The 21,287-nt window shown below is 43.4% G+C and overlaps 1 protein-coding gene across 3 annotated transcripts in view; it reads right to left on the reverse strand.

The window, feature by feature from the left end:
• Nucleotides 1-21,287, reverse strand: part of SPIN1 (spindlin 1) — a 90,182-nt gene that overhangs the window by 13,806 nt on the left and 55,089 nt on the right. For all 3 annotated transcript variants that reach the window (XM_006022401.3, XM_006022399.3, XM_025202665.1), the window contains one exon: nt 8,711-8,759. In XM_006022401.3, coding sequence (XP_006022463.1) covers nt 8,711-8,759 — 49 coding nt within the window. The remainder of the gene's footprint in view (nt 1-8,710; nt 8,760-21,287) is intronic.

Here is a 21,287-nt window from a genome sequence, read left to right on the forward strand (position 1 = left end):
TATGCCTTCTTTATAAAACTTTCCATCAAAACCAGAACTCATTAGCACAAAAGATTTCCACTTGTGAATACCTGCAAGTTTTTTTTAAAACAAGTCATGACTAATAGTTAGGTTTGCTATTTGTCACTGTCAATTCTGCCAAATAGTAATAGCTGGCCAATTAAAAAATAAAACAAAACAACTCCCTTATTTTGGTATACCATGAAAACAAATTTGAACCACAATATAGAGAGCACATGTGTAGTAAATGCTATATGATTATCAGTATAATATAGTAATGCTAAAGAGAGATACATATATAACTAAATTATTGCATATTCTTTTTATCATACAATAAGCACCTTTGATAAAATATTTAGAGCTATCAGGTTTAAAACAGTTTACTATAAAACATAAGATAAAGTAATTCTGAATTTGATAGATTACCATTTGCTACAACTTTGCCAACCATTTAATCTGGTACAAGAACTTGAATAACATTATTCTTTATTAACCGAATTGCACAAGAATCAATTTGTGTCGTTCTTGAGAAAACAGCAACAGCAATCCAAATATGTATCAGTAGGAGCGTTGATCACTCTCTCAGAGTAACACAATATTTGGAAGAAACCCAAGAAATGGCCTTAGACTTGGAGTGAGATCTGGAAAGCCTGATCATATGTTTCCATCATTCTACGAAGTTGTTGAACAGCATAAATTATGTCAGATTGAAATAGCAGCTCTCCATCCCCTGGGGCTTCTAGAAAAAAGACAGTTCCTGCTATATTTGTTCCAAGTTCACATCTGCAATTCTCGTTAAAGAATATTTAATGGGAACTTAAACAGATTCCACCCCACTTACAGATTTCACTTGTCATGATTAATCTAATCAGGATTTTCCCTCTCAATTTTGAATAGAGACTCGCATCATAAATGACTGCTAGCATACAAACATATATCAAACAAACTTTCTCCAGGAAAGGAAGGGAAAAGCATAAAATTCATTATTTATTTTTAAATAAATTAGGGGGTTTTTTTATTCACTTTTTTCTGACTAGATCGGAACTACTTCAGAAATTTAATTTGCAGGGAATCAGTGAAGCAAAACTGCACTCTTATATGCCACAAAACAGGCTGATTTTGCATGGAATGAGTTAATTTAAACTGAAGATAACCCACCCTCCATCTTTAGACATGAAGATGAAAAGACTAGTTCTTTCTGAAAACAAAAAGGAAGAAAAGAATTTACTAGGACAGGTGGGTAAAGAGAGAACACCAAGTTTAAGCAAGTTATAAAGTTTCCTTTTCCTGTGTCCCTAATGCTTCATTATTTTTTTAAAAAAATCTATATTTCCACCATTTATACTGTCTATGCTTTATGTTGCACTCTAGAGTGAACCAATAAATATATTTTGGTTTTACTGAATAACCAATTTTACTTTCTGATTATAAGCATTTGATGCCTTAACATTGGTTTGAAAAATGTTCCATACAAAAAAATAGCTCAACTTTTAAAAAATACAATGGGGGAGGAGGGGGGGAAAGGGGGCAGGACATCATGCACCTTCAATATTGAACCTGGCCTTTCCAAAAAAATGGCCATAAGCTTCTGCCTGGTGTATAAAGTGGTGCACAGAGAAAGCAGAACAAAGTTACAATGTATGAATCAACCAAAACTACCTGTAAATGAAAATTTTTCTCCCCTTAAGAAGAGTGTCTTGTAATAAACAATATGGCTATTATCTTCTGTCAACTTCAATTATTTTATTGCCAAACCAAAGAGCAGCCAAAAGAGAATTGTGTGTCTTTATACATATGAGACGATGGATGAGACGACGGATTTTTACCAGGACTAAACAATGTATTCTTATGTACTCCTTCAGGGAGGACAGAAATGACTCGCAAGTCTTTTATACTAGGATTTTATAATATAGTTTGTGAATATGAAACACATCCCTTATTCACCTTAATAGTTGGTTTCATATGGAATATACAAAGCTCATTCAGATACCATGCATCTTTATAACATTCTATGGCTCAGTGTTGCCCCTCAGCAGTGTTTTATTTTCCCAGTTTTTGCAAGATAATTTGTATTTCAGAAAACTTGAGACAAAACATAAAAGAATTTCTTTTTAATCCTTTGCCTTTTAAGATCTCAACATGCTGACTTGCGTGAGCTTTATCATAACTGTTATAACATCCCATGTGGCCACATTACTATTATAGATTTTAAATTTCCTGCTTATGCTACTACTTTGGTGCACAGACCAGACTTTCACATACTGCCTTTTCCCCTTTCTGCACAAATTCATAAAGATGCCGCACTAAATAGCATAAATGCAGATTAAAATAAATTGTACTTTAACTGTACTTGCCAGCATACCATGTAAAACGCTACGAGTTAAATTTTTACAGGGCACCCTCTTTCCTGGATTTAAAAAAAATCCAACCCCCTCCCACGTCATCATAAATAACTACTGAAATGGCACATGCAAAGGGGCTGACGATTGGTCCTTAGGTATCAGAGTGATAGTTGCACTGGAAGTGCCATCATAAATTGAAATCAATTATTCTCAACCACGGTGCAATGACATCCTAGGGTGCCTTGACATTCTTTCAAGGGTGCCACAGGGTGCTACACAATCACAGAACTCTTAAGTGAGTAAACGTGATTTTAAAAATGCACCCAGAGATTTCACATAGGAATCCTTAGTGTTTGAAAGAGTCTGACCTTGTATGGTCCAAGTTCTTTGCAACAGGTGAATTGCTTTACTGTTTTTACTTAGTAAACAAAGCAAAAACTAGGAGCTGGGATTTTCCAAGGGGCGCCTTGGATGTATCAGAGCATGTCTCGAGCCTAAAAATGTTGAGAACTACTCATCTAAATACTGAGTTTGGTACACAGATGACAATATAACTGCAACATGGAATTATGAGAATGCAGGCAAAATACACCTAATCCCTAATGCCTAAATCTTACTGCCTTCTTTAAAAAGGAAAATGGTGGTGGTGGTAGGGGGGTGAAGAAAATCAGGTTTAAAAAAATCTAATGGTCACATGTAAACTAAAAGTGACAACCTGTTACTCATTCTTGCTATTCCAAGATACAAAAACAGGTATTTGAAAAATATGGCAAATATGTATTATTTCAAGTGGTACAGTATTTGTCATAGTCCATCATCAGTTATAAATGGAAAAGGCTGCCCACTTTGGAATAACAAGCCCATACCCAGTCTAACTACCTTTGTCTTACTTGGAGACAAAGATCAACTTGTTTCTCACTTTGGTAATAGAGTTTGTTTTAAAATTCAGTACTTCTTAGAAGTTATATTTCTTCCCAAAGTAGACTGAAACCTCAGAAATATTTAGTATCTTATTATTATAGTAAAATGTTAATTGTGAGAAAAAAGGGAAGCAAATAAACAGATGTAATAAATTCAAAATTAGTGCTCCATAATATAAGAAAATGGGGCTATACAGGTGCCTTTCCTGTGGTTTCTCATACCAGAATATTTGGATTTCCTAATAAGTATAATCTTAAATGCTGAATTTCTTGGTTTATAAGAAAGGTTACTTAACTTACACTAAGTGTGGTTTATTGATTTGTGTATGTGCATGCACTCAACTTCAAATGTACAAGAACTCAAGCCAAATACTTTTGGTTAGCAGTAATCTGTTGAGCTGTAGGTGTCCTGCCTCTAATGGAGGGCATAAACAAAAGAAGCTACTCCAACTGACCCCTGCTTTCCTCCACCACTGGAATCCTGGTGACAGGGGGCATGGAAAATAGGTCATGGAATTGTGCATGTACAAATATTTCAATTTACTACTGGGATAACAGTTTACCCCTGGAGTAACTGTACGCACAAATAGTTGTATACACATCACGTGATTTTCAAGCAGTACTACTTAGGATGGCTATTCAGTCTCTTTAAATAGTGACTGGAGAAGCATTTTTCATCATGCCATCATCGAAGTATCCAGAGATAACAAAGAGCAAATATGACTGAAGGCCATATTGCTACTCTGCAAAACTCTAACTGGCATTTCTGAAGAATGTTTCCATAAGGTAGAAAATTCACTGGTAAAACATGCAAGAATGTTTTCTAGAGGTGTCACATTTACACACACAAGTTTTGATATGCAAGCAGATCCAGTTTGAAATTCCTTGTGCAGTAACAACTTGCCCTGTTATCCTTTCTGCTTAAGCTATAAGTAGTCTCGGAAAAGACGCAAACTGCTTATTCTTGGTAGTACATAAGAACACTTGTCAATAAGATAAGACCACTCTGAATGTCCACCATGCACACCCTCCCCATATCCCTATATTTATGTGGTTTCAGGAAGAAAATCCACATTTGTATTACATGATTCAGACTGAAATAAGATCCATTACAAATAGAAATTTAGGAAAATGCTAATTTTTTTTTTTTAAGAGGTGCACCAATACATGATTCCAATATCACATTGGCACTGATATAAAGAAAACTGACTGTATCAGAAATCTGCCTGATGTGACTGATAATGTGGCTGATCAATGCCCCATGCATGTGTGCAGCCACAGCGCAGCACGTAGGTGGTGAGGAGCACAACTCTGCAGCTTGGAGAGCTGCATCCAGCTGGTAAATCTGTCTTGGTGCAAGGAGAGGGGGGGCGAAAAGGGGTGGGGGGGGTGCAGATCAAGGCCCACAAGGTGAAAAGGGGAGTGGGGCTGGGGCAGGTGCTGCCCAGCTGGAACAGGGTACGGGACGGAGCCATGGCTCATCTGGGGTTGCAGGGTGGGGCAGCTCCTGTCACTGCGTGCACCCTGCAAGGGCACAGGAGGCTTGTGCCCTCGGATGTGCATGGGGTGGGGTGGGGTGGGCTACAGCTGCAGGCTGGGGCTGTGCTGGGTTCTTCCTTGTGGGTGGGGTGGATGGGTAAACTTGATTGGGAAGAGCCCGGTACTGCCCTGGCCCCAGCCCACAGCTGCAGTCCACCCCATCCTGCGCAGATTCAGGGGTCACTCGCTGCTCCCCTGCCCCCCATGCCCTTACAGGGTGTGTGCAGTGGCGGGAGCTGCCCACCCCCAAACAAGCCATGGCTCCGTCCTGTGCCCTGGCTAGCCCCACCTGGTCAGTGCCTGGCCCAGCTCCTGCCTCAGCCCTAACCCCACTTCCTCCCTCACCGCAGGGGCCTCAATCTGCCCTTCCCATGCCCCTTCCCTTCCCTTCCCTATCCCCTTCTACCACAACAGACTTACCAGCCAGCTGGACACTGCTCTTCAGCCTGCCAGGCTGTGTATTGGAAATTGGATCGGTATTGGCTGATATGCCTCCTTAAAAATTGGCTATCACTATCAGCCCCAAATATCTCTATTGGTGCACCCCTACTTTTTTTTTAAATAGGAAGTATATGGATAGTCCTGTTATCAGACAATGTGGCTCTTCTAGATGATGTTAAAACTCCTTAGAATAACCAAATTTAAGCCAATGATTTAGGAAATGCAAAGCAGTCCCACTCTAATTAGGTGGTGTCAAACAGATGGCCCACGGGCCAGATCCCATTGATGAAGGCATTCCATCTGGCTGCTGGGCTACCAGTGGGCCACCTGAAGTTGGGAGACATAGCAGGGAAAAGGAGTGGTGGGTGTGGACCACAGTCTGCTATAGAATCTAAGGCCTTTGGGCCTCATGGGACATGGAGATTGGCAGGAAGTGTGAGCGAGGACAGATACAGCTCTGTTTGCCTTCCAGCTGCTTTACCTGTTGCCACTGCCATAGTCTTACCTTCTCAATCACTGACCCTGTTGCTGCCCCGTGCTGGAGCTGTTGCATGCCTCATGTTGCAGTCAGAGCTATCACCATGGCACAGGGCACATGGCAGTGGCAGCAGCAATTGTGCCATGTGTGCCATGGCAGACCTGGCAGTGCCATTACTACTGCCACTGCTCTAGGATAGAAACAGAGCTGCGAATGATGCCATGTGCCCCAGGCTGAAACAGCTCTGTTCCCCAGGCTAGACCAAGCCCACAAAGAGCCCTAAAGCCAGGATCTGGCTCAGGGTGAGTTTGACACCAATAGTCTAATCAAAACCAAGGTGAGGTATAAAGGAGGTAGAAGTCCCCCTGTTGGCAAGTAAATGCTTAGTAAACGGCACACTGTCTTAAGGTACTGAAACTAAGGTACAACAGAATAGTAACTGTGGAACCATGCCACAAAGTTATTGGTAAGAATACATTCTCCATAACACTACCTCAGTGTTACATTTCCATGAAACAATGACAACTCTCTCGATTCAGATACTAGTTTATGCGGACAGAGAGCTGATGTGAAGAATGTCAGAGAACAGAGTCTGACTGTAGTGTAACTGGGAAAAGGCGCTGTTAGTCACTGTTTAAGATAAGAAAGTAAATCAATGCTTGAGAAAAAATTAAGGTCAAGTTGAGACAAGGTTATTTTATGACCTATATCCAGAAAGCAGTACCATGTTTAATTTCTCTGTTCAAAGTATGTTTTGGCAAGACTTATTTTGTTATTATAAACTGCTATACAATAAATAATAGTTCAATATTAAAATATTTGTAAGATGTACTTTAGTATTTGTACTCATACAAGGGATCATAGCTAAATATTGGGCCCCTTTCTTCATATTGTTAGTATTGCTAGTGTGCTAATCCAAAAGCAGCCAAAAGCTGCTGCCAATTTGGCACTGGCCACAACAGGGTCAAACCTCTAGGTTTTGGCTGAGCAGCAAGGGGAGGGTGAGTGACCCTGATGAATAGACACTGTTCCTGTTTCAAGTGACCAGAATTTTGCTGTGCAGCTAGAAAAATCTTTTTCTTCGTGTTTCCAAAACAAGATGTATATCTTATCGGGGGGGGGGGGGGGGGGGGGGGGGGGGTGAAAGGGGTGGGGGTTTAGCATGCAAAAAAATGATGGCTAGAGTTTATTTATCATCAAGGTGCACTACAAAATTAATCTTTTCATTCTGGCTTGGGAAGAGATGAAAGTTACTGGAAGGGGAGGGAGTTATAGCGGGATCTGAATTATACATCATATTTGTGTTGTTGCTGGGATATTAGCATCTAGAGGCAATTGCAAAATTGCCGACGGTGTCCAACAGTCCTGAACTGACGTGTACCATTTTGCTGAGAAGCATACTTTGAAAAACATAGCCAGGTTTTTGCACGTCAAACAAATATTTTAATAAATACTAATTAAATTCACCTGCACTCAGTTTAAGTCTTGGAAATCCATCAGAGAACTAACCAGACCTAATCTATTTAGGTGCTGAAAGCAATTCTGTCTCATTTTATCAAAATGTATCCTTTCCATTATCTAGCTACTTCTGCCTAAGTCACAGGGAGAGTTTGGGGAGCAGATAAGATTTAAAAAAATAAAAAAACCCCCATCATGATGCCAGTGCATCATGATGGGGAAAGAAAAAGAAAGAATGAACAAATATGGGAAATCCCCATGACAAAAGCAAAAAACAAAGCAATTACTGGATTAAATATAATCTACTACTTGGACAAACTAATCACAGAAATATTACAATTTTATATTGACCATACAGCAATATGGTCAATGGTCCACTTGGACAATGAAGCTGGCACACACTCTCCTTGCCACTTACTCTTCCAAAATCTTCAGGCAAGTTACAGAATTTATTTATACACACGTTTCTCATGTAATGCTGACAATCAAACATCAGCATTAAAAAAAGAAAGGCACTAAATTATTTTCCTTTAGTAAAAAAGTTAACATTTTTGCAAAGTAACCCTTTGGCACATTTACTTGAATCTAAGCTGACCCTGAATTTAAGACCCCCCACAATAATCAGATACTATATATGGGAAATTTGTTATAAATTTCCAGGTACAGAATATAATTAGTGGAGGACTGTCTTAAATTCATCCCCCTCCAAGTGCTATGGCAGGGAAAGCAGTGGCTGCAGGGAACGGGGTTACATGGCCCCTTTCCCTTCTACCCCACCACACTTCTTCCCCTTGCAGTCTTCCTGCTCCCCCTCCACCAAAAATCCCCAGCCCCAGCCTGTGACCCTCCCCTCCTACTCCCCACAATCCCCATTCCTTCCACCTGCTCTCCAGTCTCTGCCTCTTCCCTTCCCCGCTTCCTTACTATCAGATATTGCTGGGTTCTGTTCCCTCCTGGAGCACAGCACACAGAAGCACAGCCCCTCCCAGCCATGCAGCATTGTCAGCACTGCTGAATGCACCAGAGCTGGTGCTGCTGATAGGCTGTGTAGGGGCCGTGCACCAGAACTGGTGCTGCTGACAGGCTGTGTAGGGGCCGTGCATCAGAGCTGGTACTGCTGGTTGGCTGGGCAAGGGACAAAGTTTCCATGTGCTCTATACCAGGGAGGGAACCGAGCATGAGCTGGAGCTGAACTGTGCCTGACAGTAAGCACGGGGGGAGGTAGTAGAGGGGAAGGCAGGAGGGTGTTGTGGGTCTGATAAACATAGCAGCCTCCTGCTCCCCACTTTGTTTTGTACATGAGTCTAAGATAAAGTATTCCCCTGAATGCTGGCTGGGGGGAAGGGGGGAAACTTGTCTTAGATTTGAGTAAATACAGTATTGACTGAACACAATTCTACAGAGTTCTTAGAACAAAAAAGTAATGGGCTGGAACAGTAATATATACAGGAGGATATCCTTCTAGAGTAAAGACAGTGAATGCCACACTGGGAAGAACAGCTGCAGTTTAGAAAGAATAAGGGATATCTTACTTGTGGGAAGTTCTCTTCTTCATCATGCTAGCAGAAACTCCTGCATGCCCTACAACAGAAAGAGGCAGATAAAATTAATTATGTTTATGCAGTATGCCAAGAAAAATCCTCATATTCATCTTTGAGGGTCAAAAGGTCGATCTGCAAAATTTTAGAATTTAGACATCTAACAACAATACAAACACTTAGCATTAATAAAAGCATGAAGACAAAAATCCTGCAACTGAAATCTTTCTACAGCTAAACTTGGATAAATTACCATTATAATTTATATTTGTATGTCAGGTAACAATGAAAAAGAAAAAAAACAATGATTATATTCAAGTTCTCCTATATGACCAAGCTCTAATCACAACTTTAGAAAAAATTACAATAATTCAGATCAACACTATAGCTGTGTTGTCATATTACTTACAATATTCAACTTTTCCACTGCTACTCCTCACCAATTATAAAAGTATTTTGATCCTCAACTTAAAAACAAAGACTAGGGAAGGTAGACGCACACAAAGTTACCCAGTAAGGAAGTGGCAAAAGATGGGCCTAAATTTTTGATTTCCAACTCTCAAGCCTCTGCTTAAATATACCAGACAATTATTTTTCTCCCCACTTAACCTGATTAATTAAATAGGTCTTAACATCTATTAAAATTTCTTCATGTAGAACAGTGTCTTAAAAAGTAACGTGGTCCCAACGTACAATTAATAAAATTTCACAGGCAAGTTAAACAAAACTGTCCACTGGCAATTTTTGAAAGACTTTTCATATAGCCAGTTTTTATATCAAATAAAAATACTCATGGAAAAAGCTTAGCAGATCTTTCAGAAGACCATCTAAAACTTGCCTCTCAGTATCACGAGCAGAGAAGTGGCTTTTCTGTTTGATGCAGAAAAATACGGATTTTCTCCTTTGAAAGAGAAAAACCCAGGAAACCATAGGTTTCCCCTTGCAAGCTGGCAGAGTTCCAGCCTGCAAAAGAGCTGCCTGGGGCTGGGGGAGTGGGAGGAGGCTGCTAGGGATCCAGGTTTGCCGTTTCCCACAGAACAACGGAGTAAAACACAGATTTCCCACTTCACCAGAGGAAAACGTGGATTTCTCATTTTAGCAGAGAAACCTGTGCGTTTTGCAGCTTTGCAATGAGCCCTCTGCAGGCTGGCAGAGTTCCAGCATGCAGGGGGCTGGGAGGGAACAGAAGGAGGATGGTCAGGCAGGAGACCCCCATAGGGAGGGAGGGAGTTGGGCAGGGCTGGGACTGGGGCTGCTGCCCAGCTGGATGGTGCGCGGGGTTTGGGAGCGACGCAGTGGCAGGAAGCCTCCCCCGAGCCCTCAGCAGGCAGTCAAGCAGGTAGCAGGGGGGAGGGGAGGGGGTGGCAAGTGGGTTCTGCTCCACTTCAGCAGCTGCTGCCAACTGCTGGGGGCTGTGGACCCAAGTCCCTGGCCCTATAGCCCTGGCAGCCTGCTGTGGTGGGGCTGGAGAAGCAGGGGCACGAGCAGAGCAAGTGAGCTATAGGGAGGGAGTAAGGGGTATGAGCAGGGCTGGGTGGGGGGAAATGAGGCACACTAACAGAGCTTGAGGGTCTGTGGACTGGGGGGAGAAGTGACTGACACCAGCAGAGCCAGGCGGGGGGAGGGGGCTTTTCATTTTAATCATGGATTTTGGGGGTTTTATCAGAGAATTAGTAATTTTTTTTATTTTTATTTTTTAATCGAGAAAAACCAGGATCCCTGTGATGATCACAGGCAAGGGGCACCACATACATGTGCATATGTGCACACATGCATGCAGCAGCCAAGCAACATAGCAGAGAGCAGTTCCTGCAGATAAGTCTATGGAGGCAGGTGGGGGACACAGGCGATGCACTGGAGGGGTATGGTGGGGGAGAACATGTGCCCTCCTGATTTATGTGCCCACAGCAAAAACATGGCCCACTGAAGGACCTAGCACAGGAGGGTGGAGTGGGGAGGCAAGACTTGTTGTCGCCTCCACACTGGCCCCACTGCCAGCAGTGCAAGTAATAGACAGGGGAGGGGGGCCATGCTCCCCTCACTTCCTCCCACCGTTTGCATGCTGGGCTAAGGCTCTACCCGAGAGGGGTGATGTGGTGGGCAGTGAAGCAGCCTGGTGGAAGCAGCAGCGGCAGCTGGGCTACGGCAATGGGGTAGAGCTGTGGCCCAGAAAGCAGCTGGTGGAGGGAGGAGGTGAGGAGGGTGCGGCTCTCCCACGGTCCATTACTTTTCGCACTGTTAGAGGTGCATTTGGTGTTGGGGTCCCGGCAGCAGTGGCTAAAAGTCTCACTGCCCCACTTCGCTTCGACCTCCTATACTGGGTCCTGCCCATTGGGCTGTGGAGGTCCTCAGGGGGGAGGGCAGCAGGGCAGAGCCCCAAGGCCTACAATGGGCAGCCCACATCCTCCCCCCACCCACCCTAGGCCGTGTTCCACTCTGGCCATGCAGCCCGTGGGTGGGGGAGGAGAGGCAGGCAGGCTCCACTCTCTTTCCTCTCTGGCTGCAGCAGCTGCCAACTCCTGCATGTGGCAGCAGGGGCTCAGGTGCTGATGGCTGGCTGTTGCTGCGGGACAGGACGCATCCACCAGGTTTCATAGCTCTGACAGCTGGGGTCTCCTCCAGCAGGGTTTGGGGCTGGGGTCAGGGGGCTGAGGTCAGGAACAAAGGGCACTGGCAGGAACAGGGGAATGTGGAGAGAGTAAGGAGCACCAGTAAGGATGGCAAGGGGGAGTCAGGGGTGTGGGTGAGGAGTGAGGGGTGCTGGCAAGGACAGGGCACAGGTCAGGAATGAGGGCACTGGCAAGGATGGAAGGCTGTGGGGGACTGTAGCTTGGGAGTGAGGGGCAGCACCATGAGCAGGGCCAGGACACCAGCATATCAGGGCTTCTCAGCACCACAAAGCAGGGGTGACCGCTGCAGCTAGACTCGCATGCTAGTGAGCAAAGGAAAAGAGGAGCTCTGATTTTCCATGATAGTTATTTAGAATTTATTTTAGTATAATGACTGAGGCACTGATAGGCTTCCAGACTGCTTTAAAATTGTAAATATATCAATAAAACCTTGTGTTCAACTGATATCTACATACATATACATACATACGTACATATATAGGTGCATTTCATTTTGATCACAGAAAAATGTAGACTAGAGGGGAGGGAAAAGGGGCACTTTATTAGAGACTGGGATTTTTTAACAGAGAAAACCAGGCTCTCTGATCATAAACAAGCATATACCTTTTAAGGTGTGCAGCCCTAACCATTTAAGGTGTACACCGTTCAGCCTCAGGATTGAAAAGGGGCTATACGCTAAATTTGGGTAAATGCAAAAACCACTCACTAAGCACAGAATAACCTTTTTCGACTATTGTTATGGCTATAGTATTAGAAACCCTCCAAAAACCAACTAGCTCTCTTTTTGTAAGGCCTCAAAATAATAGCAGCCTCAAAATAATGGTCAGTTTAAGAGATACTATCTTCTTTTTCAAGGCTTCACTGTTTCTAGTGCCATATATGATGTAGTAAATTAGGATATGATTACAGTGAAGTAAACAATGGAGCTGAAAGACACTAGGTACACTTAAGCAATCTGTAAATTATTAATGTATGATGGTGAAAACACATGCCCCAATTTTTATTACATTATATTGTTAAATGATGCTTTTACCTAAATGGAAGTGGCGTTGATGGTAATTGTCACTAGCCACCACTCCAGTAAAGTAACTTAACAGAAATTCAATTAAAAAAAGATCTCTATGCCAATACGCGTCATTGGATATATGTTTCCATTTCAACATAAATGTCACAAACATCTGAGGGTCTTGTGTGAGGTTTTGCATGTTTTCTTGAGTTTGTTTTACTGATATGGCATGTGCGGTCTTAACAGAAAGGTTGTATTCAGCTTCTATATATGTTTATATGCATTATAGTATTTAATATAAAGTGTATTTCTTATACATTAAAATAAGGACAGGATTACCTAAGATGACAATGTTTTCTTAGGTGTTATTGCTAAATGAGTTTCTTTCACACCTGGGAGGGGCTTAAAGCCTGAAGAGAAGTGATCTGATCACTGAAAATTAGCATGCAACATGGGCTTGTTAACTTATCAAACAGAGAGAGGGTGGGGAAAACGCGGCCTGCGGGCCGGATGCGGCCTGCCAAGCCATTCTATCCGGCCTGTGAGGCCCCTAAAAAAATTTAGAAAATTAATATTAATCTGCCCTGGGCTGCCTGTCATGCAGCCCTTGATGGCTTGCCAAAACTCTGCAAGCGACCCTCTGCCTGCCCCTAAAATAGAGCCTTGTGCATGTGGCCTGAGGCACAAGACATGGGTCCTTCCAGACAATGACAAATTTATATGACCTGTAAGAATAATACCTGGCTATTCACCAAAGGGCATTTCTCACAGTGGGGAAATTAGATAAGAGACCATATGTTTTGGATGTCTGAAGCAAGCAAATATTCTCCTGGTCCTAATTAGATCAGGAAAGTCTTCAGTTCTGGTAAACACGCACCCTTGGAGGGCAGGAAGTTGTATGTATAGTATGGGCCACAGGCGACTGGTGCCTCCTGGCTCTGGGGGTGGGCACCAGCATCCGATCGCTGACTGGGGGGTGGGGGGCCCCAGCAGTGGATGGGACCCCAGCGGCCAAATGCTGAGTGCGAGGGGAGGGTAGGGTCCCCTAGTGGCCAACTGCCAACCCTGGAAGTGCTGCTGGCAAAACCAGAAGTGCTAGTGGTGCTTCTTGGGGGGGCACCAGCCGACGCTCCCTACTCCCCAGCCAGCGAGGGCCAATTCAGGGGGGGCACATGCCTCCCCTATGCATTGCAAGAAACCATACTTCAGCCTTGCCCCGAGAGCTGGGGTTGTCTAGTTTTCCTGGGTATAGGGAAAAGTTTTGAACCTTCAACGAGTAGGCGGAGTATTTTGGCCAACAGAAATGGCAGAAAGCCCTGAGAGAAAGGTCAGAAGCAAGAGCTGCTTTTAACCTGTTGACCTGGGTACAAGCTGCATTCTTGGGTTTAAGACACAGGATAAAATCAGGTTCTCTCTCTTGTATCTCTAACTCAACATATGGTTAGTGATCTCTTATGTGTGTTCTTGTGTTTATAATAAAACTTTATTATCTTTTATAATGCACACTGTCAGGGACAACTGCGATGCAAGGGCATTTGACCATACAGACAGGGCTCTTCCAAGGAAAGGGGGGAATCCATCTTTTCCCAGCACTTAACTGGACACGGATGCATTCTTTCTAGCTGGCATGTGCGCCTCTTGGCTAACAGCTGGCAAGAGCTAGGTGAAATGGTAAACTGGATAAAGCTGAAGCACCGTAGATCAGGGAGGTGACCTTTGGAGCATCTCAGTCTGTTCTCAGTGATCAAGTAGCAGGGTACAAAGAAGAATTTTTAGCTGAACAGCACCCACAAAGGTGCAAAAACACCCCTGGGCGATGAGCCTCAAAAGGTGCATCTAACTGCATCCAGGGCCAGACTGCATCATAGTAAAGTATTTATTATATCTGTGACATTCAACTGGAAATGGACATCACACAGAACTGAAGCAGGGGGTAGGAGGAGAGGAGGCTAAATGTTTGATGCAGGTAATTCTTGCTCATGTAGTAATAACTTAATCCAAGGCCCACAGGAAAAAAATGTGAGCATTTACACCTACTTCAAGGACTTGTGAAATATAGATTTAAAAAAAAGTCTCAAATGCCCATAATTTAATATAAACAGAAATCTACTCATAAAAAGAGAGAAGGTGCATTAAGATTTGGAAGACTGCCATATTACTGGAACCACTTAATATAAGTATGTCGTAGGTGACATTTTTTGGTTGGATAGCAGATAGAATGTTCTGCTCCTTGCATGTTTCAAGAGTATGTCAGTGTCTGAGGTATCATATGTCAAATCAATTGGAGGATTAATTCGTTATTTAATGATGTTGGGTATGTGCACATTATTTAGCTGTCAGAGAGGAATTAAAAAGGCAATTTAAATAAATTCAACCACTACCAACACAAACAACTGAAAACTCATGAAACCTGTTTCCCAGTGAATTGTGGCATAATTTTTAATGAAAAGGATTCGAGGTACAAAAGACACGGACTGCAATTCTATTTTGCACAGTGCTGAACACAATGTAAATGACACACAAATAATCGCCACCTTTATGCGCCTCAAAGCCAATTATTACAAAAGCAGACTTACCTCTATGGTTTGTTATAAGTTGGTGAATGGCACGCACACTCATACACATGCGCACAAAAAAACCCCATTCATTACCCTAGAGAGTAGCAGCCAAGTATTGTCTTCTATTTTGCTCATCTCCTTCCATGAAAAAAATCCTAACTATAACAATACCAAAACAACTGAAGCATTTAAAACACAAATACTGCAAATACAAATAAATATATAACCATTTGATTTCTGGCTTCATCATTTCCCAAACTCTTGGGAGAAGGAGGTGGGGAGGGGAGAATTCCTAGTAGTTTCAGACGCTCTTTGATTGTGCATGGATAAAACTAAATGCAGTAATCAGGCCTGGAATCAGAATGACTTCATTCAGGTTCTAAACCTACTAGGGCCTTCTACTGCTAAACAGTCACCTGTGCAACAGTAAATTTCCACACATTATTTTAGCTGGAAAAAAATGGTCTGTGAGCAACTAGTGGGCTCTGACTTTTACAGTGTTTAAGTTAAGTTTCAGAACTGTAACCTATTATTTGGTGACTAAAATACTTTCATGTAGTTCAGCTGCCATCTTTCCTTCCCACTATGAAAAAAAGCATTCTTTGTCATTACCTCGGTCAAGATGTACATTAGCTATATATTTAGGATTACTTAGCATGCAATGTTTTCAGTCATTATTGCACATTAATGGAAGATATTGTGTGTGTCCACATATGTAACAGAAGCCCAAGAGACCCTGACAAAAGAACTTATCCTTAATCAGAATAAGCAAAACTGATGTAATACCAATGCAGACCTCCAGCAACAAATAAAAAAAAATAGGGATGGGAGGGAGCTGATCTTATTCAGCTCAAGGCAGCATCATATACCTATCTAAACCACTACAGACAAGCATGCTGTCTAACCTGCTCTTGGAAATTTGCAGGATAGAGGTCCCACAACCTCTCTTGGTAATGTATTCCAATGCTTAATGCTCCCTAATATCCAATCTAAAATGTCCTTTGTTACAGCTGAAGACTCTTACTACTCCTGTCCCCTGTAGAAGATACAGTCTGGTGATTAGTTTATAACCACTCTTCAGTTTTCTGAAGTTTTAAAATCCCTCCCTTGTTTTCTTTTTTCCAGACTAAATAATCCCAGTTCCTCCAACTTTTCCTTTTATTCCTTTTATTTCCTTTCATTTTTGTTACTACTGAACTCTTTCTAATTTGCCTACATCTTGAAGTACAGTGCCAACAACCGGATACACTACTCCAGGTGAGGCCTTACCAGTTCCAAATAGAGAAAAAAAAGTTACTCTCCTTGACTTCCAGGCAACACTTCTTTTAATTCCAGCCAGGGTACCGATTCCTTTTTTGCAAAAAGAACATATATTTGACTCTTATTGTAGCTGGTGGTCCACTATACCTCTAGGTCAGTGGTGGACAATTATTTGGGCTGGAGGGCCACTTAAGGAGTTTTTGTGAGCTATTGAAGGCCAGAAGAGAGGAAGCGGGGGAGCAGAGGTGGGGGGGCAGTGGTGTTGGTGTTGACCTGGCCTCCACCCCCATCATGGCTGTTCATACTGCCTAGCACAGCAGATGGGGAAGAAGTGGGGGCAGTGAGATGCTAACTGATCCTATCTGGCCCTGTCTGCCCCACAGCTACTGCCAGGGATGCCGGATGGAGCCAGTAAGGTCCTGTTCCTGGGCACTGCTCCCCACCCACCCACTCCAGGGACGTGCAGGAAGTGGACTGCAGCTCCACCTGGGTCCTGTGCCATCATCACCCTGCAATCCCAGCCCCAGCCCGATCCATCTGTCCTGCTCCTGGGCACTCCTCCCCACCCACCCATTACCCCATCCCATCTGCCAAGCCAAATGTACCCTGCCCAGTCTCCATGGAGAACCCCCCCCACCCCATCTGGTGCCCCCAGTGGTGGGTGCAGGATGGACAGGCCAGGGTGCCCAGGCAGCAAGGTCAGGTCTGGTGGCAGTGGCAGAGACACTGGCAGTGGCAGCCAGAAGTGTTTGGGCAGAGCAAACCACTGCCATGGGGTTATTGGGAAGCCAAGTCTGGCCCCCATGCTGGCCCCTCCCCAATGCTTGCCCCTGTGGACTACAGTTCCCAGTATGCTCGAGAGTTGCGTGCAGGGATAGGACACATGGCAACACTGGCTGCACGCACTATGGCCCCGGGCTACCCCCTGCGCATGGGCCAGGTGAGGCCAAGGGACCTGCTGTAGGACACACAGACTCAGTTGGTAGGCCAGATCTGGCCCGTGGGCTATATTTTGACCGCCTCTGCTCTAGGTCCTTCTCTGCAGTACTGCAGCATAGTCGGTAATTTCCCCATTTGTATCTCTGCATGCAATTATTTTCTCAAGTGCAGGATTCTGTACTTGCCCTTGTTGAATTTCATCTGATTACATTTTAGACCATTTCTCCACTTTATTAAGGTCATTCTTAATTATAATCCTATTCTCCAGTGTCTGCAACCCCACCCATCTTGGCATCACCTGAGAATCTTGTGACTATGCACTCATTCCCATCCTCCAAATCTTAATGGAGATATTATGCAGTATTGCAACTATGACAATCCCGCAGGCAGCCCCTTTTGATACTTGTTCCCAGTCGGACATCAATCCATCGATGATTACTCTTTGAATGTGAGAATCCAATGAGTTATGTATCTGTCTCCCAGTATTTTCATTTAGGTTGCTTCTCCTCAGCTTACTAATGGGAATAATACAGGATGCAGTGTGGAAAGCCCTGCTAAAAAAATCAAGATGCATTACATCCCTACTTCCCTAAGCCCTCTCCCCCACAAACCATGAAACTTTTCACTTTGTCATACAAGGAAATCCGACTGGTCAAGCATAACTCGCTCTTGATGAATCTACATGAGCTGTTCCTAATCACTACCATGCTATCCTTTAGGCAGTTGGTATGTGTGGCATGCAAGCCAGAGGCACATCCATTCTGGAGCCCCAAAGTGCAAACTCTGTCACAGATGCCTTAAGGGAACATAGACCAGTAGCACTCAAAGGGCTGGGGCTTAAAACTTGCGGCACACCACCCAAAAAGGTTGGCTATTACTGTACTAGGTGCTTAGAAACAGATTCCTTTTGACAACTTGCTCCTTAAACTTTTCTGATATAAAAATCAAACTGACTGCTCTGTAATTCTCTGGGTCATCCTCTTTTTTCTTTTTTTTAAAGCTATTTGCCCTTTTCCCGTTATTCAGAATGTCATACAACCTCCAAAAATTCTCAAATAGAATAGCAAGTAGCTCTGCAATTATCTTAGTCAGTTCCTCAAGTACTCTAGGACCAGGACCCATTTGTAAACATCTTTGGCCAGTCCTGACCCAGTGCCCCTCATTCCCAACCTGCTGCTCCCCGCCCCCAGTGCCTGGGGCAAGGGAGGGGGATGCGTGTCCGGGGGGGGGGGTGCAAGCAGCCCCTTGCAAGGTCCAGTAATTTGGACACTCTTGTTAGCTCTTTTTGGGCAGGCGGGGGGGAGGGGGAGCATGAACCTAGACCAACCTCAACCATCTCCTCCCCCTGGCTTGTTGATGAATGAGATGTCCACTATAACACCACCTTTGCAGTTGCTCCCTTTCACCTTGATCCAGAAATTTTTACTGTGCCTATCTCCTGCTTTGCACCAGGCTTTAGGACAAATTTACAGGTTTCCCTCAATTTATGCAGTAGATGCATACCTGCAAAACTGCGCATAAATTGAATTTGCATAAAGGAAACCCAGTTTATAAATGTAACAAATAAGGATAGGTTTCCACAGCGGTGAGGAAGGGAGGGAGTGATGCTGGGGCTAGGGAAGGGATGCGGTGCAGCCCAGCATGTTCAAGCAGGCGGCATTGGTTGCTCCCGGGGCTGCAGCAGGAGTGGCACCGGGCTCTTCCTGGTGCTCAGGGCAGGTGGCAGCCTGCTCTTGTCCTGCTGCAGTCTGGGGCTGGCAGCAGCACCAGGCTCTTTTGGCATTTGGAGTGGGCCATGGTGATGGGAGGGGGGCTGCTGCCACCCTAAAACTTGCCGCCCGCCCCAGTCTGCAGCGGGACAGGAATAGGCTGCTGCCCACCCCAAAAGCCGGGAAGAGCCCATTGTCGCCTCTGATGCAGCCCTGGGAGCAGCTGATGCCGCCTGCTTGCAGCCGCTGGGCTGCGCTGCGCCCCTTCCCCCACAGACTTACTTTGCCACACCCTGGGCCTCCGCTTCTTCCCACTCATGACAGCCCCTGCTGCAGCAGCCCTGGGAGCAGCTGACACCACCTGCCTGCACCATGGCATGGCGCAGTCCAGGGGCTGGGGTGAATGGGGACAAGCGGAGTCCTGGAGCCAATCGCATTAAGAGGGAATTTACCTCACATAATGAATTTGGGGTATAAAAAGGTCATCACATAAGAGCAAATTTACATATATAGAACTCGCAAAGAATTGAGGGAAACCTGTACTCTTTTTACATGCAAAAAATTTTTTTTTAAAATACACCACTCGTCTTTCCCTGTCATGTCACTCCTGAACCAGGTCATAACCACCCACGGCAGCATTCATCTCACTAAGTCTCAGTGAATCCAATACATAATACTTTTGTGACCACACAAGGACTTCAAGGATCCAATGCATTGTTCCTTCAGATCTGCCTAGTAGCTTCTGAAAAGCTCATAGTAATATAGCATAAATGCCATTCATCTTTCCCTTTTTGTTCAAATTTTAAATCATCTGGGAAAATCTCCATTTTATCTGCTATCTTGGGACTTTTTTTTATTCCAGTGCAAATTCTATCCTCAAGTTCTTTGGCCTCTAATAACAAACCCTCAGATTCCTAGTTTCCCAGTTAGAAACATTCGTGCTTAAGGATACAAGAAAATAGGGATACCAGTTAAATGCCATTTGAAAAATAAATTGTTTGAGTCTACCATCTGTGAAATTTACTGTAGTCATGTTCACACATTTGCAGTCTTGGATCAGTTCCTCAAAAACTCATTCTGATTCATGTTTCTTTCTAACCTCCTAAACCTTGTAGGTAGATAAGCTGTATCTGAAAAGCAAAAACGCCAAAGCCCAACCCTCAGTATTTAAGAAGTGTCTATGTGATTTTTTTTTTTTTAATTAGACATTTTTAACTGTAGAAAAGAGGTTATGAAAAGTGATAACAAATTAAGGGAGATATCTGTCCAGGGCATTTCTTCCCTCAGTACTTATTAGCACAAAGCTTGTTGGACAATTATAACAGAAATAACAAAATTTTAATGTGGATGACAATCAAGCAGTCTTTCAAATCTCATCAAGAAATAATGCCATAACTATCAGTTGCTCCTTCAAAAGCTGACAGTGGCACATATGGAGGGTAGCAAAGATGAAGTGAAGTCTTACTATTAGTACTGAAATGTAACATACTAAACTGGAAGAACTTTACTTCACACTCCATATGCAATGCATTCTGTTTTGGTGGCTTTTTAAAAATGATCTGGGAATTGAATGCAAAATACTTCCTTATCCCTGAAGAACTGCAAGAGATTATCATTCAATCAATAAATTTGAATTCTAACCACAAAAAAATTATAATTATTAACATGGGCTACTGCTTGGTTAAGTGTCCTATCAACTGAGCTTTCCCAATTTTATATTGAATTCAAAGGAGCATCACACAATAACTGTTAGATGTATTCTTGAAATGCACCAATTCAGCCTCAGTAGATGCATTATACATTATAGACATTGGGTTCTCTCTCAGGTTCACTATCTGGATTCTGCTGCAATATGGAGTGTGAAAGACACTTTTTTTTTTTTTTTAAACTGTTGAGAATGAAAGCTAATAAATGACTGCACTAGAAAAAACCCAGACACTGGTAGCAAGCAAATTCATCTAAAAAATTCACCATTAAAAAAGATAAATAATCTAACAGATTAAATAAGATTTTAATCTAGCAGTTAAATAGCACTCTAAGAACCCTGGATTCCCAGGTTCCCAGAAGCAGTCTCCCTCAGAAAAACAAACAAAGAAAAAATAAACCATAAAACCCTTGTATTAACATCCTCTCATTCCCTTCAGTACCAGTACAAAGGGTGAAGATAACATGATGCAGTTGTTTCTAAATTTACAAAAATGACAGAATACATACAAGTAAATGAAGTTTCAGATGTGCTGTCCACATGCATTCTCCTATTAGGGATGCATGGATAAAGATTTTCTTGGCTGATACCAATGGCTGATTATTAACTAGCCATATTGTCTGATACCAATCAGATAGCCAATTTACAGGAATGCAGCCTGGCAGCTTGGAGAGCAGCATCTGGCCAGTGAATCTGGGGGGTGGGAAAGGGCAGGTGGGGTGCAGATCAAGACCCCCCACAGTAGAGGGAGGAAGTGGGGCAAG

This window comes from Alligator sinensis, unplaced genomic scaffold (assembly GCF_000455745.1).
Source record: "Alligator sinensis unplaced genomic scaffold, ASM45574v1 scaffold665_1, whole genome shotgun sequence".
In the NCBI taxonomy this organism is placed as follows: Eukaryota; Metazoa; Chordata; order Crocodylia; family Alligatoridae; genus Alligator; species Alligator sinensis.